This window comes from Canis lupus, chromosome 7 (assembly GCF_003254725.2).
Source record: "Canis lupus dingo isolate Sandy chromosome 7, ASM325472v2, whole genome shotgun sequence".
Classification (NCBI taxonomy): domain Eukaryota; kingdom Metazoa; phylum Chordata; class Mammalia; order Carnivora; family Canidae; genus Canis; species Canis lupus.
The window spans coordinates 22512923-22531556 of record NC_064249.1 but is presented as its reverse complement, the minus strand read 5'-3'; the positions used below and the strand labels follow the sequence as shown (position 1 = coordinate 22531556).

General features: G+C 40.6%; 1 protein-coding gene across 2 annotated transcripts in view; it reads left to right on the top strand.

Moving 5' to 3' along the window:
• The window catches only part of PAPPA2 (pappalysin 2), a 268840-nt gene that overhangs the window by 218843 nt on the left and 31363 nt on the right, over positions 1 to 18634 (top strand). Inside the window, exons 20-21 of one of the 2 annotated variants that reach the window (XM_035719433.2) lie at positions 11400 to 11471; positions 14143 to 15572. In XM_035719433.2, coding sequence (XP_035575326.1) covers positions 11400 to 11471; positions 14143 to 14148 — 78 coding nt within the window. In that variant the 3' untranslated portion in view covers positions 14149 to 15572. Of the gene's footprint in view, positions 1 to 11399; positions 11472 to 14142; positions 15573 to 18634 lie in introns of those variants that run through there. The other variant, XM_025430216.3, reaches the window with a different exon arrangement.

The following is an 18634-nucleotide window of genomic DNA, read 5'->3' as shown; positions in this document are numbered from 1 at the left end:
TATCACATACTTGATCCTTCAAAAACCTGGGTTCTCAGTTCCACGACCTCTTTTCCTCCTGTCCTTTGCCTTTCTGACTTCGTCCCTTTTATGACTTTCTTGGCACATTCTGATCTTCCCACAGTGGCTTGTTGACTGATTCTTGAGCATGCTAGGCACACTCCCACCATAGTACCTTTGCTCTGTGGTTCCCTCTGCCTAGAATGCTCTTCTCCCAGGTCTTGCTCCTTGACTTTCTTTAGAATTTTACTCAAAAGTCAGGTGCCCTCTTTGTCTATCTAAAATTTTAACTCCCTAAAATTTTGTCCCCCTTTCCCTTTTTAAAACTTTTTCTCCTTAGGACTTACCATTACCAGGCATATTATACATTTTATTTATCTTATTTAGTATCCCTTTCTGCTGCTGGAATAAAAAGCTCAAGGAAGGAATATTATCTGTTCCATTCACTACTATCTCCCCAGATCTTAGAACAGTGCCTAGTATGTAGAAAGTGCTCAATAAATGTTTAAGAAGTGAATAAATGAAAAAGAGGGTGAGAAAGCTATACAAGATCTGGATGGAGAGGATCTTATGGTATGTTAGTTATTTCTTCTTAGAATGGGGAGGGAGAGGATGACAAAGAGCTTGGGAGCTTGTTTGCTTTATTAGACTGTCTAACAAAGAAAATCCTTTGTCATAGAGTCACCAAGAGATGGAGTCTAGAAATGTACCACATTTAATTTGGAAACCATCCTCAGATTGCTTTTTTTTCCCTCACAGGCTAGTTTTGCTATATTATCAGCACAGGAATTTGTGTCAAAGCAGGAGGATTAGGAAAAAATACCCTAAGCATGATTCAGGAAAGGGGAACAGGAGTAGCATACTCCTATTAATTCAGTCAGTTAGTTATTCATTGAACATACATTTGTTGGACTTACTATGTGCCCTGGAACTGGTCTAACTGCTGGGAATATGGAGATGAAAAAAATGATAGTCCTTCTATTTACAAAATTTATAATCTGGCCAGGAAAACAGACATTTATAATAATGCAACACAGGAAATGGCTTGGTCGTGGTAGAAATGAGGCAGCAACACCCAAGAGGAAGCAACTAATTCTGCTCAGGAGCTTCAAGAAGGATCAAAGGACCACAAGGCTTTTCCTCTGGGTCATAAACTATGATCGAGAGCAGTATTCTAGAGGATAGGAATGGTAAGAAGTTCTCTGTGGCTGAAACGAGGGTCTGTGTGGTGCCTAGGGAGAGGGAAGATGGGTACTAGAAGAATGAGATGGGGAGAAACAAATGGGCAAGATCCCTCAGGGCAGGCCATGCCTTTTTAGGATGTAGAACTTAAGGACAACACTGGATAGAGTGGAGCAAACCAGGAGCCTGAGGGCAGTGTGAAGACTGGATGGGGGTGGGGAGGAAAAAGTCAGAGAAACACCTTGCCTGGTTCTCCCATCCTGGGCCTTCTAGACTTCCTGTTCTACTCCCCATAGCCTGCTGTGAAGGTCTAACTGGAATTACAGCGCCTGAAGGAAGAGCTCCTGCCTCCTGTTTCATGAAGCGCTAGATGGTCTAGATCTTGAATTCAACTTCTCCCTGGGGAAAGACTTCTCTTTCTCCATTAGTAGCTAAAGGGAGAAAGGCTTAGAATGTCTCAGACCCTTTCTTCCTCTTGAGAAATAAATTGCTTAAGGAATGCTTCTCTAACCACATCACCGTAAAGCCATCCAGTGGGAACAGTCGATGGATATAGGCCAGAGTGCAGGCCTTCCAATGATTGGGGGTCTCCCACTTCTGCTTTCCAACTGGAACATTCAAAGAAAAGCAGTTTGGATGTCTCCATGAAGATAGCAGGGGTACCAATTACAGAGACTTGACTGTCTCCAAACTAGAAAACAATATTCTCTATTTTCCAAAAGCTTCTTTCTTCTTAACTGTCCTCCAGGGAAGTCATTATTATTTATTTACTCTAATTCCATAGTTTTTTATTTACATTTATATACCTAGTGACTTTTCCAGTGCTGGGACAGGTGTCTTATAAATATTGGTTGAGTGACCCAAAAAATTGCAGCACCATTTTCTACCTTTTTTTTTTTTTAAGATTTTATTTATTTATTTGAGAGGGAGAGAGCATGAGCAGAGAGGGAGAGAGGGAGAAGCAGACTCCCTGCTGACCAAGGATCCCAGACACAGGGCTTGATCCCAGGACCCTGGGATCATGACCTGAACCAAAGGCAGATGCTTAACTAACTGAGCCACCCAGATGCCTCACCATTTTCTACTTTGGGAGTAAATGTCTACTTTTTCATCAAACTGGATCATTTTGGCAGCTCTGTGTGACTGTGTGTAATCACATCCTTGTCATTTTCAGTTGCCCATCCCAGAGAGAAAATTCAGAGTACTTTTTTCTCCTTAAGCCAAACATCAAATGTTATGGTCTGTACCCTTGCGTGTGTCATGACAGTGGTCTAGTCAGTAAATCCAGGTTTTGAAACAGGTTATCCAGGCATGATTTTGAGGATGATAGCATCACAGAATGGTTGTAGAACTTAGAATCAAAAATGTGTCAAAAACCAAAACACTGAGTTTTCACTCATTATTTCTGTAATTCATCAGGTGCATAATTTTAAGCAATTTTACTGTTCTGTGCCTCCGTTTCCTCATCTGTAAAATAGACACAGTACCTATTTCGTAAGGTTGACATGAGCATCAGATTTGAAACACGGATAGAAATTAACTTTGTGCTTGAAGAACAGTCTTTCTCCATTATTTGTCATTCTTACTGCAGACGGGTTGCTTTTCCTCATCTCTGCCAGCTCTTCCCATCTGTGATCATACTGCCCTTCTTTGTAATCTGGGAGGACAGCTATACTGATCACAATTTGCATATTGTTAGAGGCACTATCACCTTAGTGGAGCTTTTAAGACTTGTGTCCTATTTCTGCATGAAAACAAAGTGAGGTAATTAGCTTCTTCTCATAATGTGGAGGAAGAATTGAGATAACTCACAAAACGAGCCTCATCCTTGCCTTGTAAGAGTAATTTGTTCCTGAGAAAACATCCAAAGGTCAGAATTTTAAAAGTTGAATACATAATTGATAACATTTGCTCCTGAACCCCCAAATCAATATTCTTTTTACCAGAAGAAAACTCAATGTTAATCCAGTAGTTAACATGAATTATCATAGAGTGGCCAAAGAAGCTGTCTTCTGTGCGTCTCTCAACAATTTCATAGATATAATGAAATAAAGGTGTATCGCTTACCAAAAAAGCTTACATGGGATGCTTTGCTTTTAGGAAATCAAAACTTTATTATAACAGAAAACAAAAGGAAGAAGTCAGTGGATGCAGTGGGAACAGTGATGAGGTTGTTCTTATGTTCCCAAGTCCTCAGAGATAAGATTATACACTAGCCATAGATGATTTCATGATGCCTGCTATTTTGTACCCAGCAGCTCCTGAGCAGTGGGAAATATAACCTTGTCCTCATAAATAAGAGGAAATGCTTTATAAACCAAAGCAGTTGTGTTAAATAAAACTCCTCATCGAGTCAAATCCTTATAACTTACATTGATTTATCTTGGGGGGGGGGGTCTTTCCATATTGTACTCAATCTCAAATTTTGGTGTCCTTAAGAATCACTTGGACAATTTGTAAGAGGGATGGACAGACCTGGGTTCTACCCTTCAGTTAGTCTGGCAGTGCCATGAAGCACACCAGGTAATTCCACTGTAATGCTTTGAGAGACACTGTTATTACAAAATAAAATACTGGCAACATAAATATTTTATGTACAAGCACGCCTATTTGAAGTCTGGCTCATTTGTTTAGTAAATGGTGATCTCCTTTTTTTCGTGCAAATCCCTATCTCCCATACTTCAAATACCTTCATATCTGGCATGACTACAGAGCAAATGGATTAGGTTGCATCATTTCCTCTAGTCTGCTTCCAATGACTTCATTCTTTGTAATAAAAATGATATCCTACAGTTGGATAACACTTCATTGTTTTCAAAGTTGTATATATAAAATATATATTTTTATATATTTATAATTTCATTTTAATCTTACCACAAACCAATAAACTAGGAAAGCAGGATTTTATTATCCTTCTTTTTACCAATAAAGTTGATTTTGGATGATCTGTCCAAGCTTGCACAGCTAACAGGAAGTAGAGAAAGAAGTGCAATCAACTTGTCTGATTCCAAGTCCAATGTGATCCCTCCTGAATTACCCTGTTTGCTATAGTCATTTCTTCCTCCCAAGTGTGTGTTTGGATTATCTTGCTCATCAAATAGAAAAGAAGTCACTACTCTCAACCATGAGAACCCCCTCTTTTCTACACTTCTCTTCTTTATTCCTTCTTTCTTTCCCTAACAAAAATAATTTAGAGATTTCCCTGTGATACTACTTGTCCTTAAAGAGATTATTTTTATTTTATTTTATTTTTAATTTTCTTGAAAGAGATTATTTTTAAAGAACAATCAGCTATACTTTTGAGATGCCCACAAAGTTTATTTGCCTTCCTCTGGGGACTCTACTGGTTTGTATCCTGCAAATAACACCTGACTTCTAGAATAATATACTTTCCATTAAAGGAAGAATTTCTGAGGACTTAGGTAACCTGGGGTTTTAATGAAAAACATCTCTTAATAGCAGCTGGCATAAAGAAGAATAAGGTCCCTCTTGGTTCACATACTTGCCCCTCGGTAACCTCTGTCTATTCATAATCAAGGGGGAGGATGATATTATCTATCTCGCAGAACTATTGTAAAAATCAAAAATAACACTTTTGAAATGTCTTACGTGGTTGTTGGCATATAGTTCTAAAGTGAGTAAAAATGAAATTTCAGTTCACTTAGTACAAATCTTACCTTGGGAAGTTTCCTTCCTCTCTGAACAGATATCACCAGGGAATGTACCATTCTCTAAGTTCTATACTTTGCTTATTTGTGTACACGCGTGTGTGTGTGCGCGCGCGCGCGTGGGTGTAGCCAGAAACATGTAGATCATATGTTTCTTTTTTCTGTCCCTTTTACAAATGGGGCTGGGAAGAGGATTGATGGCCATTCAGTGTTTCCTATTTGAACACTGACTAAAGAAGCAACTTCTGACAACTTCGATTGCAAGACTGAGAATAAGGATGAAAATGATTATTATTTTTAATGGCTCGGTGGCATGCTGATTGTGGGAAACAAGACATAAGGATTTGAAATGCTCAGATGGACTTTCTGGGCCTTTTGTTTTTGTAATGGTGTCTTCCTCCTTTACCTACTATACACAGGGCTCTAGAACTTTCTATGGTGATGACATCAGCAGGGCAATATCTGGCAGAAAGAGAGGATGTCCCCAGAAAAAGCTTATTGGCAGTCAAAAAAGGTCTACCAGTCAAGGGAACTGAACAGTGGAATCTGGAAGTTTGGGATGCAGGAGATGCCAAATGCTCATTAGTACCATTGCTCACACCCAGAAACAATAGCTTTTGCTCCTCAGCCTCCCACACCTCTCTGGCAGTGCCTAGTCACCGGATGGTCTGGCTAGCCTGAGCTGAGGCTGTGGGAGGAGCTCCGCTCAGATTTTTGCTGGGAGCACTTTGTGCTTTTCTCATCCCTGGTTTTCCTCATATTTGATTTTTCTTTCTTTTTCTTCTTTTCTGTCATTCTACCCCTTAAACTGGAAGATTCTTGAGGGTAGGGTTAATGTCTTATTTTCATCCCCAAATCTCCTCAGCATATGGCTCAGTTCATCCCCTGCTCAGAACGGAGTTGCCCTGTGAAACCAGAGCCCATAGAAGAGAGTGGCTCTTGCCTCCACAGAGCTCTTTCTCAAGGCAAACCTTTTGATTTTTCCAAAAGCCCATGCAAGCTTGAATTTTTATGACTGTCCTTAACCACTGTGTTGAAAGGGTTTTTGATTATATCTTGAGATTTACCATTTAAAATAGGAAAATTAACATTTTGACTTATGTTGGAAAGAAGTGGTCCTTCAAGAATGTGATTTCATGGGGAGATGATTTTTTTCATACATAATGTGGCAATTGTTTGCATGTAAATGAGTTTTCTAAATTATACTTGAAAGTGTTCTGTTCTGAAGTACAAAAGCATCCATCATAGCATCCCATTTCCTCTGTTAGTTTGCTTCATAACTTCATTTTTCACAGACCGAACAATGCTTTTCTTTTCTTTTTTTAGTATATCACAATTAGGAATTAGTGAAGTCCAAACTAATGAGATTTTCCTGTGGCTACACATGTAAGATTTGTAAAGATTCTCAACACTGCAGGGAATCCCTCCCTCAGCTCCCCAGCTCTTCACCAGAATTGCTCAGTCAAAACAAATCTTGTAATTTCTGACTTTGTTTTCCCAAATTGGTCCCCAGAGGATTAATAATTCCTTAAACAAAAACAAAATGTTTTAAGAGGAAGAGAGAAAGCAGGAAGAGAAAAAGAAGACCGTGCCCTCCAGGAGCCATAGTGTCCGACTTGCTGGTCTCACCCTTCCATCTGTCTTCTCATCTCCTGATCCTAGCCCTCATCCCTCAGAGTGTCCTCTTGATGGGCACAGTTGCGTAACAGCTCCAATGACACTTGCCACATACACATCAGTGGGAGAACAAATCCTTCAGACATGAGTCATGAAAAAACCTTCTTTTTAATCAGTTTTAAGTATGGAAGTCTGCTTTTGGTTTGAATAAATCTCAAGGCATCAAGTCCAAGATAGTCTTGGAGGATGGGGGAAGAAGAACTGAAGAGCAAACTATAGGGTCCTGTGCTACTGTCCAAATAAATATGCAAAAACAATGCTGTATTTTACTTAGGGTTGCATACATATGTAGTAATAAGGGAATTGTCACAAACCAGGCAACAGCAGAACTTTGTGATCTGTTGTGATTAGCAGCCCATTCTGTCAAGTAACTATTCCTGATTAAAAAAACAATTGAGCAATTCTGTGTTAGACCTTAATGTTGGCTAACCATCAGTCTTGTGACCTTTAGTGAGACATTCAACCAAGCAATAGCCTTCAATTGCCTTATGACCTTCCCTTCATCGCCTCCCTCCCTTTTGCCTCTCTCTCCCAATCCCTCTCCCCCTTCCACCTTCCCTTTGTTCTTCCTTTCTTCCCTTTTACATTTAAAAAAATTTTAAATGACCCAATCAAAATGAAATCTTTAAACTGATTTTCTCATAAATGTTTTCCTTTTGGAAAGTTCAAAAACAAATCTTTATTCACAATCAATTCACCTGAGAAGTGGCTTGCTAATAGTATAATAGCAATAGCTGTAATCATATAAAAATGTATAGAAATAATAATTTAAAAATTCAGAATAGTTGTTACCAATAGGGAGGAAGGAAGAAGAGAGAAGTGGGAGGGGTACATATAGGGGACATTAATGGAATCTCTAGTGACTTAAATTCTGGAAGCAGATACATCAAATTGTTAAGATTTGATAAAGCTGGGCAGAGGATATAAGGTTGTTCTTTCAATGATTTCCTATAACTTTTCAAATGTAATATATATACTATCATAATTTGTCAAAAAATATTCCAGAAAATAAGAAAATTATAGTGAATTCTTACAAGATAAATTGAGGCAGATTAAAACTTTTAAGAGTGTATTTGAGCAAAAATCTATTTGAGGCAGGCAGCATCAAACCAGAAGTGGTTAGGAGCGCTCCACCAAGAGGAGGTCAGGAGGGACTCTAGTAGAGGAAAAAAAATGGAAAGAAAATAAGGACATTATTGACTAGCTCTAGCATAAAGCCTGCTTGATTCTTTGTGATTGATTGTCCATAGTTTTCAGTTTCATAACCTTGAACCATTTACAGGCTTAGATGTTGGGTTGCTTCCCTAGGCTACCATGGATCAGATTTACCTCAGTCTAATGGCCTCCCTGTTGAATTAATTTAAACTCTTCTCACCAGTAGCTAGCCCTTCTCATTGCTTTTCTTCCTGTTTCACTCCCCTCTTTAACCTCACCACCACAAATGTGTCCTGAAGTACATTTGAAATTCTCCTCCAGTTTTGACCAATAAGTAGTAGCTCAATTAATGACATACACGTATCTTTTCTTATGGGGTGAATGACATTCACAGGCCAGGAGATGGTGGAGAATCCTGGAACTCCAACATCATACTTAGTGTTTGACAAATGCTTATAAAACATCGTCTCTAAGTCACTAAGATAAGATATGAGTGGGAGACAGTCCCTATTCTCAAGGATTTCACAATCTAGGAAGGCAAATGACCCAGGTACCAGAAGCTGTTGCAATTTTATAGAGATTAAGGAAGGATGCCAGTTTGAATTCATCTCATGTCTGAATTACAGAACATTAAAGAACCATTGAGATGAGTATTCTCAATTCTACTATCATGAATGTATTCTACAGAGATAGCTGCATATGTGTGAAATGATTTATACATAGCATTGTTTATTAGAGCAAAAGACTGTAACCTAAATATCCATTAGTATGGGTCTGATTAAGTAAATGAGGGTTCATTCATACACACAATGAGATACTATGCAATCAATAGAATACAACATTCCAGATACCATAAAATGAACAGGACCACAAGAAACACTGTGAAGTGAAATAAAGACAAACAAACAACAGAACAAAGTACAAAGTAAAATTTTGGTGTCTTGTGTGATGAAATAATTTCGTACGTAGATGTATGCATATGCATAGAATATCTCTGCAATGATACAAAATACAGAAAATTAAATTGAGGAACTTGGGTGGTTGGGGGTCAAGAGTAGGAGGGAGATTGTGCACCCTTTATACCTTTTATAGTTTGTGAATCTATATTACAGGGTAATAAGTTATATAAAAGACAAAGATGGAAAACATCAGTTGGAGATAACAGGACAGAAGGGCAAAGAAACCAAGTCAAAAGTAAAGACAGACTCTTTTTCTTGGCAATATATCCTTAGAATTTCTAATGGATTAACAAACCCACGCTCCTGCATTTATAAAAGAGGTGAATGAGGTACAAGATTTAGAGAGCATAAAAGAAGCTGGGACAGTTCAGAATGTTCTGGACCGTTCTGGTCATGGACATCATGTGAGGATGCCAAGGCTAAGTGTCTCCTTATGCGGAAGAATTGACATTCTTCCAAATCCCTTCCCCCCCAGACTGTGACCTCTTTGAGGGCAGCAGCTAGATTTGTGGATCTTCAGATCCCTCTTGCTGACTGGGGAATCTGGCTCACAGTGAGTGAAGCCTGTACACATTTGAAAGTCTGACTGACAAGGATGGGGGGTGAGGATCCTTAGGGAAGGTGGTGCTGTAAGAAGGAATAAGATTGCTATGTATTTACATCTCAAGGGTACAGCTTCCTGTTTTATGCTAGTACCATTATCTGGTGACAGCAAGGAAGCCTAAAACGTTGATATTTTAAATAATAGAAGTGAGAGCAATGAGAACAACGCTAGCTAAGTAGAGTCCCAGTGATACTGGTTTTATTTATTTATTTATTTATTTATTTATTTATTTATTTATTTATAGATTTTATTTATTCATGAGAGACACACAGAGAGGCAGAGACACAGGCAGAGGAAGGAGCAGGCTCCATGCAGGGAGCCCGACATGGGACTGGATTCCAGGACCCCAGGACCATGCCCCAGGCCAAAGGCAGGCACTAAACCGCTGAGCCACCCAAGGATCCCAGATACTGGTTTTAAAACAAAAATCTAAAAAAATAAAAAAATAAAAAAATAAAAAAAATAAATAAAACAAAAATCTTTCTAGGTAGCAGAGCCATTGTTTATATGCAAATAGTCTGCTTCAATGGCTGTTAGTGTGGAATACCTCAGTTTTTCCTTATGCTGAACACCCCTATTGTGTTTATCTTAGAAATTTGTATAATCCTAAAAAGATTTGACAATCTTTTTTTTTTTTTCCAGTGCAATGAAAACTTAAAAGCAAGTCACTTGCTATGTTATTACAATGTGGAATTTTGAATATCAGAATTTGTTAGGATATATGGTATTATATTCCCTTTAGGGAAGCTGTGAAAGAGGAGTTTTAGTTTATACTATTACAACTTCAGGAAAATCTTGCAGATTCCCATTCTAATAACTACCTATGAGGTATATATCCATATACCGACATATTAATATATGCAAATATCTATTAGATGGCTATTAATATATGCAAATATATGTATATATCCACACACCTACATATTAATATATGCAAATATATCCAGTCTGATGACTGCGCAGTCTTAACATTCTAGAATGTATAATTTCCAATTAATGGAAGTGCTATCTCGTGTAAAGCTCTTATCTCATAATGTATTATTTTTCTTCTGATTGCACTGTATTCCTCTCACACTGAATTAAAATGTGACAGTGAACGTCTACAAATGGCTGGGTTGATAACAGGCTACGGAGGGAATCTCCTTTTCTCTATGAAGCTTCCTATGGGACTCTCTTTTCCTGAAGTATAACTTTTGAAATTTTAAAATACAAAAATTAAAAGGAAAAAGCTCAGTGAAAATGGGTTGTAATTATTGTTCAACAAAGAGTAGATGACTATTTTTTTTTTAAGATTTTATTTACTTGAGAAAGAAAGAGCATGAGTAGGGGGGAGGGATAGTAGACTCCCTGCTGAGCAGGGAGCCCTATGAGGGACTCATCCAGGACTCCAGGATCATGACCTGAACTGAAGGCAAAACCCTTAACTGACTGAGCCACCCAGGCACCTGATGACTGTTTAAATGCACATCTGAAATGGCTGTTGGGACAGAGACCATCACCATATTTAATATGAGCATGTTTTGGCTCTCACCAGCTTGATGCAGGTACCATTTTGAGCCCCATTGGTGTCATGTTAACCTTATTTGACCAATGCATAGACCTTTTATTTCTCAGGAGAAAGGGATAAATATACTAACAAGAGATAACAGATTATGCAATTATCCTCCAGTCCTTGCTTAGCACTCACATCTTATCATCTAGGATTCTTGAGATCCATTTTTTTCTTCTTGTGAAGCTATATTTCTTACTCCTTAAAAATCCACAGTGCTTCCTGGTCAACCTGGATGACTTACAACTTTTTGTAATGTTATTGAAAATTTCAAAACAAATGGAAACAATATTATGCCTAGAACCAAATTAACTCATTACAACATTGAGGACAGTTTCCAAAATTACACCTACACCCCTGTGGAAATTTAGATACCTTGAGGAGGGCAGAGGAGGATGAAGGGCATGAGAGTTCCACTTTGATGCCAGCTGGCAGGATTAGCAGTTCTTCAGGAAAGACCAGCGGGCCTTGGCCCTCTTTATGGGGCACAGCCAGGGTCTCACTCCTCAGGCAGTGGGGTTGGGCTGGTAGGATGAGCTCAGGATTTGCCCCTTCTCTTACTGACCAGGGCTCTTTGTTTTCTGTTGTTTCATCTTCCCCTTCAGAGCATCGTGTGCACTGGGCGACGTCAATGGCACCCAGACCCTTTCCTGGTCCACTGCATTCAGTCGTGTGAGGTAAGCTGCCTCCCCTCCCCAGACCAGACCAGAGTACTCTGGTCTGCTTAACTCACAGGGACTTGAGTCTTCCTAACTCAAGATCTTGCCCCTATGCCCTTTGTTTAATCTCTTAAATTTAGTTTTCCAATCCCCAGATTACAGATACTAGGATTTCTTTTTCTTTTCTTCTCCTCCACCCCCCTCCCCTTCCTTCTTTTTTTTTAGCAAAATCTCCAGGGTCTCATTTTAAATGAGCTAATAAAAAATAAGTTAAAAGCAAATCAGAATTTTTTATGGTTTTGGGATTTTTGTCACTGGACATGAGCTTAGTTAGATCGGGGCTTTGTGGACCAATGGCCTACAGACAGGCCTATTTGGCCAGCACTGTGTCTGAAAACAATTTTGGTTTGGTTGCCAATATTTAAAAATTGGGCTTTCACATAAAATTCGTCTATGTATATATAACATTACATGCACATGTACACACATAACTCCAAATAAAAATCAATATAAAACACTTTGTGCAGATTTGCCTCTTGAAAAACAAGACTATCTGGCAACCATGGCAACAATGAGCTGGATCTGAGTAACAGCTACAAGCCCAGAAGGGCAGCTGCTCTCTGGGTCAACAAGATGCTCTCCTCTCCCTGTGGCTTCTTACCCTAATGAGCATCCCTCATTGATATCAAATGCCTAGGTCATGCAGACATCGATGTTTTCAACCTCTGAAATAGACCTATAATCCACTGTTGATGAACTCAAACCAGACCTTGACTTCCTCAGGGAATCTTATGTACTTCTTCACACAGGGGATTCCCTTCTCCTAGGGGATTTAGCACGCTGTGAATTCCTTAGCTAGATTAACAGGAGTTACTGTGAAGAATAGTCAAGAATGAGGCAGAGGCTTACTGAGGGAGAGTGACCCAGGAATCCTGCCATGGAAGAAGGGGACGCGTCTCACACTCCCCCTCGCCCCCGCACATACATGCATGCACGCACACAATTTAAGCCCTCTCACCCTGGGGATAGCCACTCAGTCACAATAGGTTTTGCCATCCAAATCTCTTGCTGCAAGTCATTAAGCCACTTAGCAGTGACACTTGGGTAATTCTGGCTGTTCCTTGTGTGCTAGTGAGAGTTGTTGCTCTGCCACTGATTTCCAACACCCTCCCCCCAACACACACCCAAAGCACATGCCTGTCAGTCCCTCAGTTCTTCTGTATCCCTGTTTCTCTTTATCTGATTCTGGGAAACTGGGATCTACATGAGGCCAAAGAGGGGGAAAGGGTGGGGTTTGAGACAAAGAGAAAACTGGGTGTGGGAAATGACACCAATAAAATAGCGTTCCGAGAGTCCATCAGGAAAAATGCTAGCATGGAGTATGCTTTGTTACAGCGTGGGCCAACAAAACAGCTCATCTTCTGCCATCATTAGAAAAACAGATGGCAGCGGGGTGGGGAGGAGGGGCAGTGACTCATCCACTGGGCAGGGGGTAAAAAGAGGGAAGAGGAGGCCAGGGAAGGAGGGAGATAAACAGACAGAAGACTCAGAACTGGGAATGGATCAAAGGGATCCTGAGAGTTCCCTTCTGCTGCTTCTATGCGTGATGGTAAGAGGGAGGGTTGGGTGACAGGGCTTGGAGCTGGCTTCCGTGTTTCCCAGAAGTTTACAACACAGAGCTTTCACCACGTGTCCTCCCCTCCTCAGCGCACCCCCAGCACATCCTCTGGATCCCTTAACCAGAGCTTCCTAGGTTTGTTGATGTGATAAGGAACAAAGCTCCACTGCCTCCTCTGACTCCCCTGCCCAACTGCTGCCATGCACAGCTGAGCCTGGACCACCTGATGGCTGTTGGTACTCCCACTCCAGTGGTTCCCAAAAGTGTGGCCCCTGGACCAGCACAATAGGCATCTCCTGGGAACTTGTTAGAAATACACATTCTCAGGCCCCATCCTAGACCTATTAAATCAGAGACTCTAGGTGCAAGGCCCAGCAATCTGTGTTTTTAACAAGGCCTTCAGGTGTTTCTGAAGACCACTGAAATTTGAAATTTGAGAGTCACTGCTCTGGCCACCCTGGGAGCAGACAAGAAGGTTCCCACCATGTGGAACCCCAACTTGAAGCTTTCTTTGCCCAGGAGTAATTCTAGCCAATATTAGTTCCATTCCAATTATTCTGCAGTATTTCCTGAGACTCTGGGGAGGACAAGGTTTGAAAGGCCAGGATGTTGCTTCTGATCTCTCAGCAGAGGCTAGGAGGAGGTAAACAACAATCACAACAACAACAACAGAACATGTAAGGGGTGGAAGCAAGAAGCAAGGAAAAAGGAGCAGCCATACCCACCAGAAAGGAAAGGAATCAGACAGGGGAGGGGAGGGAGAAGCAACTCTGAAGACATAAGTAGTAAGAAATGCTGAGAGGGGTGAGCCTGAGAAAGAAAGGAAAGAGAGGCTGGAACTGGCTACTTGGCAGACACCTAATTCTTTACTGGAAAAAGTCGGCTAAATATATTAGGGGCAACTGAAGAGCGTCAAAGGCATAAGGAGGAAAAACAGACCTAGAGGCAAGATAAACCAAAGAGGGCTCCATGGATGAGAGGAAGTTTTAAAAGTGCTGCACAGAAATCTGAGCTCAACTTAGACATTTGTTCCCCAGTATCTAAAAGGAGTTTTCTTTTTTTGCTTTCCAGTACTGAATATAACTCTAAGATGTCCCCGTGAGACATCCAGCCTTGTAAAAGTGAAGTACCTCATTCTTCATGTCTCTCAGTGAGCTCAAGACAGTGAATCCATCACCTCACTATCCTCCATCCATGTCCCACTTCCTGTCACTTTCACTCCTTTGTGTCATACCCCCTTTGCCACAGAGCTTTCACCTTCAATTCTCCATCATTCTCTGCCTCTTGCATTCTTTAAGAGACAGCTCTAAGGTTTTCTCTACAGCATCTTGTGTAGATAATGCCATCTTCTCATCTTCAGCTATGTTCCCATCGTTTGCAAGAATATATGCATGCCACATATCTGCAATCCAAACTTGTTCATACATTAAATTCTATCTTTCTAGTTGTTTCTCAAAACTTAAACTGACACTCATGTTTTTCTTGACCTGACCCTCCTCATATTCTCTACTTCTTTTGTAAGTTGCAGATGGGCAGGGAATGATAGCTTGGTTGGTGGAAAGGTTTTAGAGTCCTGCAGATGTAAATTCAAATCCTAGTCCAACTGCTGGTGTGAACCTTCTAGTATCTTAATCTGTACTGGGAAGTGGGGACAACACAGCTATTTTAAGGAGTGTATCAAGGATTAAATATGATAATGTACAAGACGTGTTTAAGCACCATGCCACGTCTGGCCCATAGTTGACGGGAATAAAGTAGTGGTGTTCATGGTGTACCATAGCCACTTTGTAAATGCTGAGTGAGGAAAGCAGAAGGCAGGAGGCAGAGCTGCTGTTATAGTGTCAAGGTGAGCAGGTGCAAACTCTAAGGATTGGAAAAGGAAGAGAACAAGAGAAGAAAGGTGAAACAGGCTATTCCCATGGAAGTCCCCTGAGATCCATAATTCACAGATCTCTTGGACACAGCTGCCATGTCCAGTCAGTCATGAGGCCAGTCAGACACCAGACCATTACATGAGTAGCTCTCCCCATTCCTACTCTCAAGTCCCTTCCTGAGGCCTCAACACTTCCCACCTGGACTGCTGCATTGGTTTCCTAATTATACTTCCTACTCCCAGACCTGTGCTCATTAAAATTATAGACGAGTATACAATTAGTCTAGGATAACAATGCAGAGGACAAACACCTATTCTGCCAAATGCTTGCCCAATAAAGTATACTCTTTTCCCAGCATGGCAAGAGAAAGAGAGGCAAGGGAGCGTCTTTGTTTTGTGGGGCGATAATTGAAGTGAGTGTTCACTCCATCTATGAACACCATGATATTGTCAGATCACATGTGTTACGCTCTCTGGCTTTTTTCCCTCTGTGTCTTCCTTTTCTCCTTTCCTTCTCTTTTCATTAAGTCATATTTATTAATTCTGCCAAAGTCCACAGCCCTAGTTTTCACCTAAATTAAGAACACCTTGGGGATCCCTGGGTGGCGCAGCAGTTTAGCGCCTGCCTTTGGCCCAGGGCGCGATCCTGGAGACCTGGGATCGAATCCCACGTTGGGCTCCCGGTGCATGGAGCCTGCTTCGCCCTCTGCCTATGTCTCTGCCTCTCTCTCTCTCTGTGTGACTATCATAAATAAATAAAAATTAAAAAAAAAAAAGAACACCTTGTTCTCCGGGGAATGCAGCTGGGAATAAAGACCACACTTATGGCCTCCTTTCGGATAGAAAAGATTAATTTCCTTCCCGCCGGATGATTAAAATGGAGTGCCCATTGACCTAGGGTTTGGCTCTACTTTTTCTGTGAACATATATTTCTTGCAAGTTTATTGTGTCCTTCTCAGCAACATCCGTTTTGGATTATAGTTTCTGAAATTCTCTCTTCTCCCCTTTGCTGTTCTGTGTAGAGTTGTGCCCTTCCTTTTTCAAAAGTGGGAGCTGTGAAGGAGGACAGAGGCAGAATGATGTTAGAATAATTAGGATCAAATGCTGACTCCTCACTTGTTCACCATGTGGGGATAGGGCCTTACTGAAACAGTTATATATATATATTAATAATCAAAAAATAGTCAACTTACACCCAGTTTATATCTTCATGAGTGCTTATAGTATAGGTAGCCATGGTTAATTGATGTTCTTCCGGTTTCCAGTAAAACCTAGAAAACCTTTTAAGATTTTGTGGGAATTTCAAGTAAGTTTCTATGGGGATTAGCTGCCATTTCTCCTATAAATTCGTATACATACCCATACAAATACCTATCACCTCACCTACTGTCCTTCCAACAGGCTGCAAGCTTCCAAGTGTCAGATGTGTGTTTCATTTGTTTCTGTATCCCTCTGAAAAACATAGCCTAATTCTTCAGTGACACCTGTTTCTATTCCCCTAAAGGCAGGGACAGAGAATTGAAGGTAAAACTTTGAGAGTCTTAAATTGAAAAAAGATTGGGTCAGTCTTCTGAGAAGCAGTACAGTGGAAATAAATGCAGTGAAGGAATAGGAGAAGTAAAGAGTAAAACCTCCGTCATGCACAGAATCAGAAGGTCTAGCAACAGATACAATGAGGGCCATGTGGAAAAGCTGTCTGGGGCATAGCCACGGGCTTGAACCCCACTTCCAACCTTTATCACATGATTCCTTGGGCAAGTCAGTTAACTTCTCTGAAGTTAAGTTCGGTCAGCTTTTAATTGGGTGGATATGATTTATCTTTTAAACATGTTGGTGTTCGTTCAGATAACCAGTTTCAGAAAACTATGGACACACCCATGGGGATATGGTTTGGAGCCTTCGGAGAAGTCACACTCCAGTAAAGTGTGGGTCAGGCTAATTTTTCAGGAATAGCTGCAAACCTCCCTTATATCTGGAGATTTTTTATCTTAATCAAAAGATTAAGATTTTGATTAGATTGTGATCTTCATTATACCCATGGGTCCTTCCCTGAAAGGGCCACTGTTCAGATGTGTGGCCTTCTTGGTTAGCCTTGATTTCTTAGTCACTGGATGAGTTGCATTTTGGAAATCTGTTGGCACTGTCCTTTCTTGGCATCTGTTCAAAACCAGTCCAGCTTTTGGTTTTACAGCTTCCATCCTGGTACTAGCTGGCAAGAGAAAACTCAGACTACGATAGGATAGATAATGAGAGTCAGAACACGATAAAGAACATGCAAGCACCTCTTGTATGAATGCTCATTACACATTAGTTAAGCATGTGATAAACATTAATTGAATTTCATTTATCGGCAATACTGAGTGGCTTCTGTTTCAAAACAAAAGTTGTGTTTCTCACCACTATTTATCCTCATCTGACAGTGAGAAGCAATACACATTTCTGTGTGTATCCTCCAAGGGGTTAAGAGGCCAGGCCCGATCTGGAGGGAGATTTGATAAAGGATTGCTCAGGATGACTCTCATGCCTTATCTAATCCATTCTGATGTTCTTGAAGGAATGAGGAGCCCTCAGAAGACCAGAGGGAAGCTGTGCAGTATATACCACATTAGAGGCACATGGGGTGGAACAATAATGTCTACATTCTTACTAGTTTGGTTTTTCTACTAGAAACAGTTCTAGGACAGTTTTCTTTAAGTCCAAGTCCTGTACTTATAAGGAACATGCCCTCTCTTGCCATAGCCATGTTCTGTGACAGAATGATTGGTCAGAGAGACAAAGGAGAAGTCACTTCTTAAACTTAGCAGATGTGCCATTCTAGTCCAAATGAGAGAACCCCCATTTAAGATGACAGCTAAGGGGTTTGACCATGCGGTGTAGATTGTTACTGTATATTGTGCAAAACGGGGTGGTCCATCCAGGAGAACACTCAAGACTGGTTCTGGCCACATCCCAATCTTTACTCCTTTCACAGGGCAAAGGAGTTGGCAGATCGTTGTTATAAAAAGTGTGCTTAAGAAGTGCCTGGGGTTCTTTTTATTTTTAAAGATTTTATTAATTTGAGAGAGAGAGAGTATGAACAGGGGGGAGAGAGAGAATCTCAAGCAGACTCCAAGTGAGCACAGAGCCAATGTGGGACTTGATCTCACTACCCCTAGACCACGACCTGAGCTGAAATCAAGAGTCAAACGCTAAACCAACTGAGCCACCAGGCATCCTTGGGGTTCTTATTTTTAAAATACAGGTTCGTAGGTTCTTCCCCATTCTCACATATCAAGTCTGGTATGAGGTCCAAGAATATGTGTTAGGGTGCTTCCAACGCACATGGTCCTCAATTGCAGCTTGAGAAATCCCGGGCAAGGATCAATTAATACACTCATAGATAGTGGTGCACAGCAGCACCTTGCATGTTGGGAGAAAAGAATCCACCTTCTAATAATAGTTCTTGAAAAAATGAAGATATCACCTGAAATTGAATACAATTCATAAAGGTCAAGGACAGAGGTAGAAATATCTGGCAGAGAGTGGTAATAATAAAATTTTTAGAAGCCAGAAAACAGTGGATTGTTTTAAAATTATAGTGAAAAAATTTTTTAATTACATTTCATCATGGGTAAACAGCAGCATGACTCTTCTTAAAACAACAAACTACATGGTAATGAATGGATATGGGACCAACGGAAAACCTGAGTG